At 55.4% G+C, this 10,498-nt stretch overlaps 1 protein-coding gene across 2 annotated transcripts; it reads right to left on the bottom strand.

Annotated features, from left to right (window-relative positions):
- Positions 1-4,534: 4,534 nt before the first annotated feature.
- Positions 4,535-9,355, bottom strand: IRF2BP2 (interferon regulatory factor 2 binding protein 2). Of its 2 annotated transcripts, XR_009484565.1 has the most exons (3): positions 8,326-9,355; positions 7,156-8,057; positions 4,535-4,968 (listed from the first exon to the last, which is right to left on the bottom strand). XR_009484565.1 is itself a non-coding variant. In XM_059832963.1 (2 exons), the coding sequence occupies exons 1-2, from the start codon at positions 9,353-9,355 to the stop codon at positions 7,342-7,344; spliced, it is 1,746 nt and encodes a 581-aa protein (XP_059688946.1). In that variant the 3' UTR covers positions 6,474-7,341. The 2 variants fall into 2 exon arrangements, 1 of the variants encoding a protein (XP_059688946.1); XM_059832963.1 differs by lacking the exon at positions 4,535-4,968 and having other exon boundaries at positions 6,474-8,057.
- Positions 9,356-10,498: the final 1,143 nt, after the last annotated feature.

The following is a 10,498-nucleotide window of genomic DNA, read 5'->3' as shown; positions in this document are numbered from 1 at the left end:
GCAGGCACCTCTGAACGTGCTCCCCCAAGGAAAGAGCTGCTGGCAGCAGGGGCGCTGGGGAAGGACGAGGGCAGGTAACCCCGTCCTTCTGCAGCGAGGGAGCAGCTAAAAAGGGAGCCCGGAAGCTTGCCTACGCAAACCAGACTTATTGGTGTCGTTTCAGTGCTTCGTGGACTGTTATCCACCAAAAGCAGCACTGAAATTGGCACTCTTTGCAGAAAAGGAAGGGATCCACCCCAAAACACTAAATGTCAGGAAACTTTTGTGACACAGGATGAAGAAACACATGCTGCCGCTGCAGTTCAAAATGTTCCTGCTCGGAAGATAAGCGGGAGGCAGCATGGCCGGGACGGGCTGCCGGTCCGCACCTTCCACCAGCGCCAGGACCACACAAAACCTGCAGAGCCCTTGCTGCGAGTCCTCCCTGAGGGGTGGCCGGAGGCCAAGTGACTAACCACCCAGCACGCACCACCGTTCCCAGAAAGTCTCGCTACCTGGAAAGCCTTGCTATTAAGAGGCGGATTTCAGGAAATAACCGAATTGTGGAGAAGAGGAGACTAGCAGAAGTCAGACCTCCATGTTTGCAAGTTGATTTTAACGCGGTCAAACAAAGAGGTCCGAGCAAAGAGCCACAGTAACCCAAAGAAGCAGAACCAGTGAGGTGAAATAACTGTCTGGATTATAAAAATATTAATAGGGGGTATAAAGTAGTCAGTTTTCAGTTATGGGCATAGGTTATTTGTCTCTCCAAAGGAAAGCAGAGGGCTTACACAAATAGAAGGGCTCTCACAATATGAAAGTAATCATCAAAACAGCCATTAAAAAGCACAGCTAAAAATCATTGCTTCACGCTGTTTACCATCTTTTGTTTCCTCTGGGAAAGCCAGAAGGCATAGCTTAGATGCCTAAGCAGAAATTTTGAACTAATTAGAGTCCCTGGAATGACAAATTAAAGCCCCAGCAGGGCCCATCCAACCCCCCCTCTTCCTGGGTGCAGGGAAGCCGATATCCAGCACTGCTACTGCATCAAGCATTTTGTTGCCCGGAGTTAATAAAGATAGCATGGTACTTTTTGCAAGAAGAAAGAACTCCTTCCTTCTGTAATTTCCGAAGAGAGGTTGAGCTAACTGTAGTGTCATATGGAAAATGGATTGAGCCCTATTCAAGCACCACCACAAAATCACAGGGAAGTTAGTGGGGTTTTTTTAATTATTACAGTCCAAATAGGTCTGAAAGTGTGATGGAAAAAGTGGTGCTTATGCTGGTTTGGCTTCGTTGCAATGCATGAAATAGGATCTGCAAAGGCATGAGTCAGTGTGCAGGGGCTGGTTTATTTCCTGATTTTTGTGAAGTGAAAGAAAGGTGATGTTCTTCATCACCTTGCCCCGCTCCCATTGAAGTCTTTCATACAGTACCCTCATTTTTGAGCTTTCTAACTATCAGCTGAGGGATGATGCATCTTAAAAAAGAAAATTCTTCGTTCCTAGTGCTTAGCAGCAGCTGAATTAAGACAAAAAAAAAAAAAAAAGTTGTAAATAGCCTGGACAAAATTAATGCCTCATTCCATTATGCAGTTGTTGCCCAATATCTCTAAGTTCTCTTACTAATGGACAGTTGGAGAATGTGACACTCCTATAAAAAAGGGTTGGAGAAAATCTGAATTTCTGGTGGAAAAAAAATTAGGGGAATCTAACTGAAAAAAAATCAGGCCTCCTTCAGCTCATAAAGATGCAAAAAGAAGAAAAAACCCGAAAACCACGGGAGGGAGAAGGGGAAAGTCCAGCTTGCTTTCTTGTGCCCCTGGCCGAGTGGGTGGCAGGGTGAGGCCCCCGTCCTCAGCCGGGGCGCTCCTGCAGCCCACCGCCTGCCCACTTCCCAGCCGCCAGCCAGCTGCTCCAGCCCGGCAGTGTGGGAACAGGAGGAGTTGTTTCCCGCTGCAAGGAAGCGACCTGGTGAACCAATAACCCCTTTCATCTCTGTTTACTCATCTTCTGTTTTTAAAAGGTTGCCAAAAAAAAAAAAAAAATAAGGCATGAGGCATCTCTGGGGCGGGGAATAACTGTTTTGTAGTGGAAAAGGGTAAAAGAAAATGCATACTTGGCATTTTTGCAGGGAACAGTGAATGCCCTCCTTCCCAGAGGCAGTGGCTGAGGTCTCCCTGAAAACTGGAGGCTCCCCAGGGTTTCCCAGGAAAGCCACAGCTCTCTGACAAGGAGGGCAACCTGCTGCCCTGCCGCCTCGTGGCAAGCCCCCAGGCAGGGTGCCCCAGGATGGGATGGGGGCACCCCGAGGCTGGGCAGCACCGGGGCAAGCGGCGGCAGGTCAGGGGGGCAGAGAAGGGGACCCCAAGGTGGGGGTACAGCCGGGTGCTGTGCAGGGCAGGGTGGGTTCTCACCCCTGCCCCAGCGCTGTGTGGAGGTGGGAGCTACTGAGCAGGGATGCTTCTTGCAGCGTTTGCCGAGTCAAAGGTGATGGGAGGAAGAAACACCTACTGCAATGGGAAGCTTTCATGAACTTTCCCTGGCTTCCCCATGAGTTTATTTTATGGGAGGGGCTTCCACTTGATGCAACATTTTTGGGTTTTAGCATGGGCTCTGCTATACCAATCTCTACAAAACTGCCTCCCGAGTGGCAGTATCACCCCATCTGCAGTGCACCTATGACAACCAAGCAAGGCAGACATATGGACACTAACATGCACTTAGGAGATTTCTATGGGAGACATCAGTGTTTTTTCTTTCCCAGAAGGGAGGCTTCAGGAGGATTCAGCCTTTCAGGGAGCTCAGTGATTCAAATATGAACCCTGCACTTAGCGCTTAAAGCCCATGGCTTGCTCCAGAGGCTGCCCGAAGGCAGTGAAAGAGTTACCTCTGGAGTGGCACCCCGGTGATGAAGTGGATAAGCAGGCACTCCATTCATCTGCTGCAAGGCACTGCCTGACCTTGGGCCATTGCAGGGAAAGGAGGGTGACCCAGGAGTGCTGCTGGCCTAATGGGATCCCGGGGAGGGCGGCTGGGCTGTCCCATGGCCCTGCTTGGCAAGCGGCAAGGGCCACCCACTGCAATGCACCCACTGCAGAAAGTGAATCCATAGGTTGCCCAGGCCCACCTTCCGTTTTAACAGGGGAAAAAAGTTTTCTTGTTTTTTTACTTGTCTCATTATCTCTGGGAGCACAGACTTGAAGGTGTAGTTTATCCTGGGCTGCACTGTGGCGTCTAAACCAACAAGAGTCCACTTTGCGAAAGGGCTTTTTTCTAAGTTATTTTTCAAAAGCTGCAGCTGGAGCTACCTAAATGCAAATGCTTGGGGAGGAGAAACACGAAATGCTGGGGGCTGAGCCTAATTATTGGACACTTCCCGCCTGTAGCCCCGTTGTGGCGAAGCACGTGCTGAAGCAGTAGGAGTCAGGGCTACAAATGTCTCCATTTATGACGAGCTCAGCTACTCCTGGTGCCATTAATATCCGCATGGTCCAGTGTTTTCTCTTCCCGCTTGAGGAGGCTGTGTTCGTGCACGGACTGCAGCTACGCCGTAACACCCTGCGGCCCCGGACACCACATGGGGTGTCCCACGCCGCTTTGGGGGAGAATTAGACAAGGGGAGCGGGTGCAAGCGGCAGGGTGGGTGCCACCCTGCAGGCGAGCCGTCGCCCCGGGAGGGCAAGCGGGTGGCTGGGTGTCCCCGGAGCAGCGCCCCGTCCCATCCCGCCAAGAGCGGCCGCCCCACCAGCAGGACAGAGGAGCGGGGCTTGGCCCGAGCGCAGAAGGAAAGGATCCAGAGGCTCTGTTGACATAACAAGCCACTAGAGAGCACTCTCAAATGTATTTATACCCTTTGCCTAAGAGCTAGTTCATAAAAACACGCGGTTGCCATGGCCTGGTTTACAGCACATCTAAAAAGAGCGCTCCCAAACATACCAGGTTTTCTGAGGCCACCGCAAAGGCGGTCAAAGCCTGCCTTGTGTGGCGCCTTTCCCACCCCCCAGGACCCGGGTGCAGGGCAGCACCCACCGGCTGCACGCACCCCCTCTTGCCCCACGCTGCTGCCTGTTTACAAACAAGTGTCAGAAACAGCATTAAAAAAAATAAAAAAAAAAATTGCACTTGGCCAACTATAGCTTTTTCGAGTTTTCTTTTCTTATATACAAAAAAAGCACAAGAAGTATTTAAAGCTCCTAGTTTCCTTAGATTTAGTGCCAGAAGTAAAAAAAAAAAAAACATGTAAAAGACGGTGACAGGTTAGTTCAGCACCTATCAACAAAAGCACTGTGCGGGTAATCTGCCAGGAAAAAGTATCTTTAAGAAAAATGTGATGGAAGTGGGTTTGGAGAAAAAAAAAGCACACATTCTTCATTAAAACACTTTTAATACTACACAAATTACAGTATCACCTTTGAAAAAGTTTAAAAAGGAATATTAACAGTAGCACTGTTGCAGCTAAAGCACTTCAAAATAATAAAAAAAAAGAAAAAAGCTTGTAGCCCAGGAAGTAATAAACTGATATAAAGGGAGAATCCAGCAGAGCGTTACTTTGACTCAGTAAAGCAACAAAAATGAAAAAAGCAACATTGAATGTGAGAAAAATGAGCTATGTTCGAAGACTCTCGGATTTTAACTTTTTTCCTTTTTTTTTTGGTTTCCTTTTGCAGTTCTGAAGTTTCATGGTGCAGATTGGACTTGGCCGGGATATGGGGGCTGAACGTCAGGTGAACGAGCGCAGCCACCGTGAGCCATTTCTTTTGCAGCTATGTTGTTCCCGGGCCACCGCCTGGCATCACCGGCTGGGGAGTTTCCATCCTCTCCAGGAGTCACAGAGCTGGGAGAGCCGGGCGGCCGGCGCGGAGGAGGAGGAAGGTGCGCTTCCTTACGGGCCTCTCCACCCAGTCACACCATCGTCCCTCGGCCCCACAACAAGGGTATGCTTTGTCAGGAGCAGGTCTCACCCTTGGCAGGCTCAGAGCTGGGCCACCTGATAACACAAAAGGGGGGGCCTTTTTAGGGAGGCTTTGGGGTTTCAGTTTTCTTGGGTTTTTTAAGAGTAGGGATACCACCTTAATCAAAAACATGAGCTTCATCCCACGTGAGGTATTATGCCAAGCAACTTTGAAGAACTTGTTACCATCTATCAGCTCAAAATTCATTTTTTTTAATAAAGTGCCTAAATACACATTTACACAGATCATAGTGGTTCCAAAGAATCCTTTACAGTTTTTTTTTTTATATATAGGTATATATATAGGTATATATATAATGTGCGTTCTCTTCAAATTGGCTAAATGTGTTTACATAAGACACCAATCTTGACTATAGGTATAAGTTTTAAAGCGTAATATTGACTCAATGAATTTGTTTATCATGCAAGTCTTATCTAATATTACATTGACCTGTAATATGGAACACAATGTAGTGGGTGTGCTCATTAAACACTTCATAAAAAATTACTGTGCATGTGCAGTTCTGATCTTCAAATACTAATAATGACCATTTCTTTTAAAAAAGAAGAAAAAAGAAAAAAGAAGTCTTCCAAAGAAGACCTACTCTGCATTAAATTGCAGTCTGAACATTATCACAATAAGAACAGTTTACTAAAAAGCACCCAAAATTCTTCAAATTATAGTCGGCTGAACAGATTTTTCCTCCTCCTCCTCTTCCAATACTGAAAGTGTTTATTAGCCCGTCCCTGGGAAGGGACGACCTCGCCACCCTTTTGTTCAGAAACAACCGCTTATAACTGAGTTAGAAACACCTCAACAGAAGGGCTCGTACAGCTGCAGCGTTGCCAACGAACTATAAACAGCACAAAAACATCACTATAAGACTCGAACTATTTCTAGTAACCAAAGATTTATTGATTTTAGAAGTCTGCTTGGTGATGCAGAAGCGTGATCAAAAGAAGTGGCTTTACAAAAGAGTTCTCCAAAGTAGCTTAAAAGGCAGGGCCAGGGCCATTATGTGCAGCCCTAATTGCTTTCATTTCAACCAGTTTATATTTTCATTTTCAAAGAATAGCAGTAGGTTTGTTTCAAGCACACGTAATAAGGAAATTACAGGTTTCCTCCACCCACATTTGGGCTGTCACTGATATACCCGTGGGCAATCTGGCAGAGCCTCAGTCACCGCTGTCACTGTACCACACCGTACCTGCCACTACTTGGAAATACCGGGTCAGCGATAGTAACAACAGCAACAGCACTAGAGGTGACTGATAAGCAAACTCAAAGTCCACCTGCACTATCTGAAAATTAAATTTATTAAAAAAAAAAAGTCTCTCCCCCACCTCCCCAGCTTCATTCAAAGACACAAAAGCCCCAGAAGTGATGCTGAAGACTTTCAGAGATGGCAGTGCTACGTTGGCGCCTTCGCCAATCGTATAATTAAGTTCGTTATCAAAATTCCACGTTATGGTATGTAATTGGTGAATAAATGCAGTTTTGTAATCTTACAACTGATCACGTGAACTGCGGTCAACTTTGCCTTAAAAAAAAAAAAAAAAAACAAAACACCAAACCAAAACCAAACAAACCCAGACATCCCTAACTCAACAGCGCCTCTGGGACACCTCTCCACATCCTACTCTGGAGGCAACTTCCCTTGAGAAACACAAAGGAATTTGGGACTGGATCTGGCGGATCTGCCATCAAAACCGGAGCCGCACGTTCCTGGGAGAAAGCCCTCCTGCTCCCTAACCTCGCCTGGCCAGCGGGATGGCAAAGGGCATCCCCACCTTGGCTAGCCACTCTTCTCCCCAACCGCCTCAGACCAAGCCTGCATGTGACCAGCTCTACAGGACAGGGGCCAGGAATAAGGAATCACAGACAGTAAGGCAATCTTTACAATGTCAGAAAGTGTATTTGGCATTTAAAAAAAAAAAAAACAAAAGAAAAAGGGAAAAAAAAAAAGAAACAAGTGCATACAAATACAGCTAGAAGCATTTCTGGTTTGCCAAGTGCTCTCTAAAAAAAGCAGCGCAAGTCACAGCCTACATTGAACAGTAACTGTCACCAGGGAAGCACAACAAATAGTTGCTATAACAAAAGGGAAAAAACAAAAAAACCCCAAACAAAAACCAAAAAAACCCGCCCAAAAAAAGAAAGAAAAAAAAAAAAAACAAAAAAGGAGAAGAATTAGAAGAAATGCCTTTATAATAAGTACATACCTTTTGTCTTCAAAAAATATAGAAACACAATGTATTCAAAAAAATCAAAATTATACAGCCATGTTTATGAAGTCTACATTTCCCTTGTCTTGGAGATATATATATATTTATATATATATTTATAGATATATACAGAATTCGAGCAGTTCGAGTTCAAGGTGACGGCGGGCGGCGAGAGCGGGCAAGTCACGAGTCCCTCTCCTTTTTCACTTTCACGTCTCCAGCCAGGATGGTGGCGATCTCCCCCTGCATGAAGGCCCAGGGGACGTTGGAGCCGACCAGGGGGCACTTCTCCCCGCTGGGACAATACACCTCCCCGCTGGCTCCCTGCTGCTTGATGCTCTGCCGGGAGCAGGGGAAGCAGAACTTGTGGGAGGGGACGGAGGGGCACTGCACGAAGTGGGTGTCTTCCAGGCGCTCGTGGCAGAGGGTACAACACAACGGGACGCTGGCGGCGAGGGACGAGTCCGGCAGGCTGGCGGGGTGGACGGGCTCCAGCCCGCCCGCCGCGTTGGCCCCCTGGCCCGGCACCTCCCTGCCGGGGCCCAGCCTTCTTTGGTTCATGGCGGAGGGCGAGGGGGGGCTGCTGCTGTTCCTCCGCGTGGTGGAGTGGACCTGGTTGGCGTCTTTGGAGGCGTGGTTGCCCCCGGCATTGTCCGCCACCAAAATGAGGGCGGCCATGGGGGACTGGCCGTTCTGGGCCGCCTCGGGCGGCGTGGTCCGGTTGGAGTGGGGCGAGGCGGTGGGCGGCGGGGGCGACATGAAGGGGGTGGCCGTCAGCGGCAGCTTCATCCCTTCCGACGAGGTGGGCAGCCAGGGCTGCGCCTCGCCGTTGATCTTCGGGGGTCCCGCCTCGCCCTCCGGCTCGGGGGAAGGCTTCCTCTTCCGGGCGGCCCGGGCCCCTGCAGAGGCAGCGGGGAGGAGGAGAGTCAGAAGGCAGCGCAGTCGCAACGCGCCGCCGAGCAGGGGGGGTCACCGCCGTGCAACCGCAGAAACGGGTGGCCGCGGCCACCCCCCGAGCAGCCGGCCACCCAGGCCGCTGGGGCCCGAGGCCGCCCGGGATCCTCGGCCCCGCATCCCGGCAGAAGCCGCCCCCCGCCCTGCCCTGCCCTGCCCAGCCCAGCCCTGCCCGCCGCCCCCCGCCCCGGCCCGCCGGCCCCGCCGCCTCACCTGGCTTGGCCACTGCGCCGTTGGTCTCGTAGCCCATCAGCCTGCCGCCCGCCATGCCCGGCTCCTTCTTGAACTTGCTGTCGAAGGGGGGCACGGCGTGGCCGCCGTGCTGGTGCAGGGCCAGCAGCGTGTCCCGCACCGTCTTGGGCTTGGCCAGCCACTCCTGCTCGCCGCCCGCCCGGCCCTTGCCCTCGGCGCCCAGCTCCGCCGCCGCCGCCGCCGCCGGCAGGCTCTCGGCCGAGCCCCGCTTCTCCTTGGCGCCGCCGTCGTGCTCCCCCGCCGCGCCGCCGCCGCCGCCCGAGGAGGAGGAGGAGACGGAGCCGGGGCGCTTGTGCCCCAGCTCGCCGGGCTGCCCCGCCGCCTGCCCCGCCGCCTGCGCCGCCGCCGCCGGCTGCTGGGGGACGGGCACGGCCATCGGGGCGGGCGCGGCGGAGATGGCGGCCAGCGAGGCGGCGGCGGCGGCGGCGCGGCTGCCCAGGCCGCCGATGGCGGCGGGAAGCCCGGCGCCGTTCACCAGCGGCACCAGGGTGGGGGGCACGGCGTGCGTCCGCCGCGGGTTGGGGCTCTGCCGGTTGAGCTCGGGCGGCTCCTCGGGCTTGGGGAAGCCGTTGGGCACCAGGATGCCGTTGACCTGCCGGCCGCCGCCGTACTCGGCGCCCAGGCGGGGCGGCGGCCGCTCGGCCGCCAGCGGGTAGCGCTCCAGGGGCTGCGGCGGGGGCCGCGCCGCCGCCTCCGCCGCCGCGGGGTGGCCGAGCTGCTGCTGCTGCGCCAGGAGCTCCTTGGTGGAGAGCGGCGGCTGCTTGGCGTGGGGCGGCGGCGGGGCCCGGCCCTCGGGGAAGCAGCCGTGCGCCCGCTTCAGCTGCCGCGCCGTGTCGATGACGAACTCCACGCGGTCGGCGCCCTCGTAGTTGACGCAGCCCCGGCAGACGGGCTCGGTGAAGTCCCAGATCATGGCCCAGGGCATGCGGGGCAGGTCGCACAGGTAGCACGACTGCCTGCGGGAAGCAGCCGCCACCGCCGCCGACGACATGTCCCGGCCCCGGGGCAGCGGCGAGCGCCCCCCGCTCCGGCTCCGGCCGCCGCCTCCTCCGCCCCTCGCCACCGGAGTCCCGACGGGGAGGCTCGGGCGCCGCGGCCGCAGCGGGACCGTCCGCTGGGCCCCCTCCCCCTCGCCTTCCTCTTCCGTGCGCTGGAGCGGGGCGCGGCGGGCGCCCCGGCAGGCAGAGCCGCTGCGGGGGACGCCGCTCCCCTCGCCGTCTCCGCCGGCGGCGCTCACAGGGCGGCGGGGACGCGCATCTCCGCGGCGCGGCTGGCGCAGGGCTGCGGCCGCTGCCGCCCGCACGGCTCCCCCGCTCGCTGGCTACTACGGGGCGGCGCGGGGCGGCGGGGGCCGGCGCGGCGCGGCGGGGCGGGCGGGGCGGGGACTGCCGCGGGGGCCGGGGCCGGGGCCGGGGCTGGCGGCGGCGCCGTGCCGTGCCGGGCTCCAGCCGCCACCGCCGCCTCTGCGCGCCGCCGCCTCGATTCTTCGACAGTGCCGGCCGCGCCTGCGCGATGGGCGCCCCCGCCCCGCCGCCGCCGCCGCCGCCGCCGCCGCGATCCCGGCCCCGGCCCCTGCCCGCGCCCCCGCCACCGGCACCAGCAGCGGCACCGGGGGTTTCTCCTGCCGCCGGGGGGCCGCCGCGCCCCCGCCCCGTCTCGCCCTCGGGGAGGGCTGTGGGAGCGGAGGGGGACCAGGAGAGGGGCGGGGGTGCGCTGCAGCTCCCTCCTTCTTTTATGTTATTATTTTTATTATTATTATTATTATTACTGGTTTTGTTACTGTTTCCTGCGCCGCCGGGGGGGCATTGCCGAAACCTGCCACCCGCGGACGCAGAGATGCGCGGGGGCCTCCCGCGCTGCGGGGCTCGGTGTCCCCCCGCCCCGCTCGGCCGGTGACCTTGGGCACGGCGCGGCGCCCCGGGCGCGCCCCGCGGCGGCTGCGGGCTCCCCCCCACACCCCCCCGCGGGGCCGGTCAGCGCCACCTCCGGGCAGGGGCCGGCGCCCTCCCGCGCCGCTGCCCGGCTTTGTTCTCCCCGCCGGGGCAGGAGGCTCCATTATAAATAAATACAACGATTACCCTTTTTTTTTTTTTTTAACTGTTGTCATTGTACACAGGAAATAGGACGTTCTAGA

Source organism: Gavia stellata, chromosome 2, assembly GCF_030936135.1.
Source record: "Gavia stellata isolate bGavSte3 chromosome 2, bGavSte3.hap2, whole genome shotgun sequence".
Lineage (NCBI taxonomy): Eukaryota > Metazoa > Chordata > Aves > Gaviiformes > Gaviidae > Gavia > Gavia stellata.
This window is presented reverse-complemented; position numbering and strand designations above follow the sequence as displayed.

Excerpts from the sequence above, each read along its gene's own strand:
- IRF2BP2 (XM_059832963.1), bottom strand. The coding sequence starts at position 9,355 with ATGTCGTCGGCGGCGGTGGCGGCTGCTTCCCGCAGGCAGTCGTGCTAC. Across the intron at positions 8,058-8,325 it reads CGGCGCAGTGGCCAAGCCAG|GGGCCCGGGCCGCCCGGAAG; the intron begins GTGAGGCGGCGG and ends CTGCCTCTGCAG.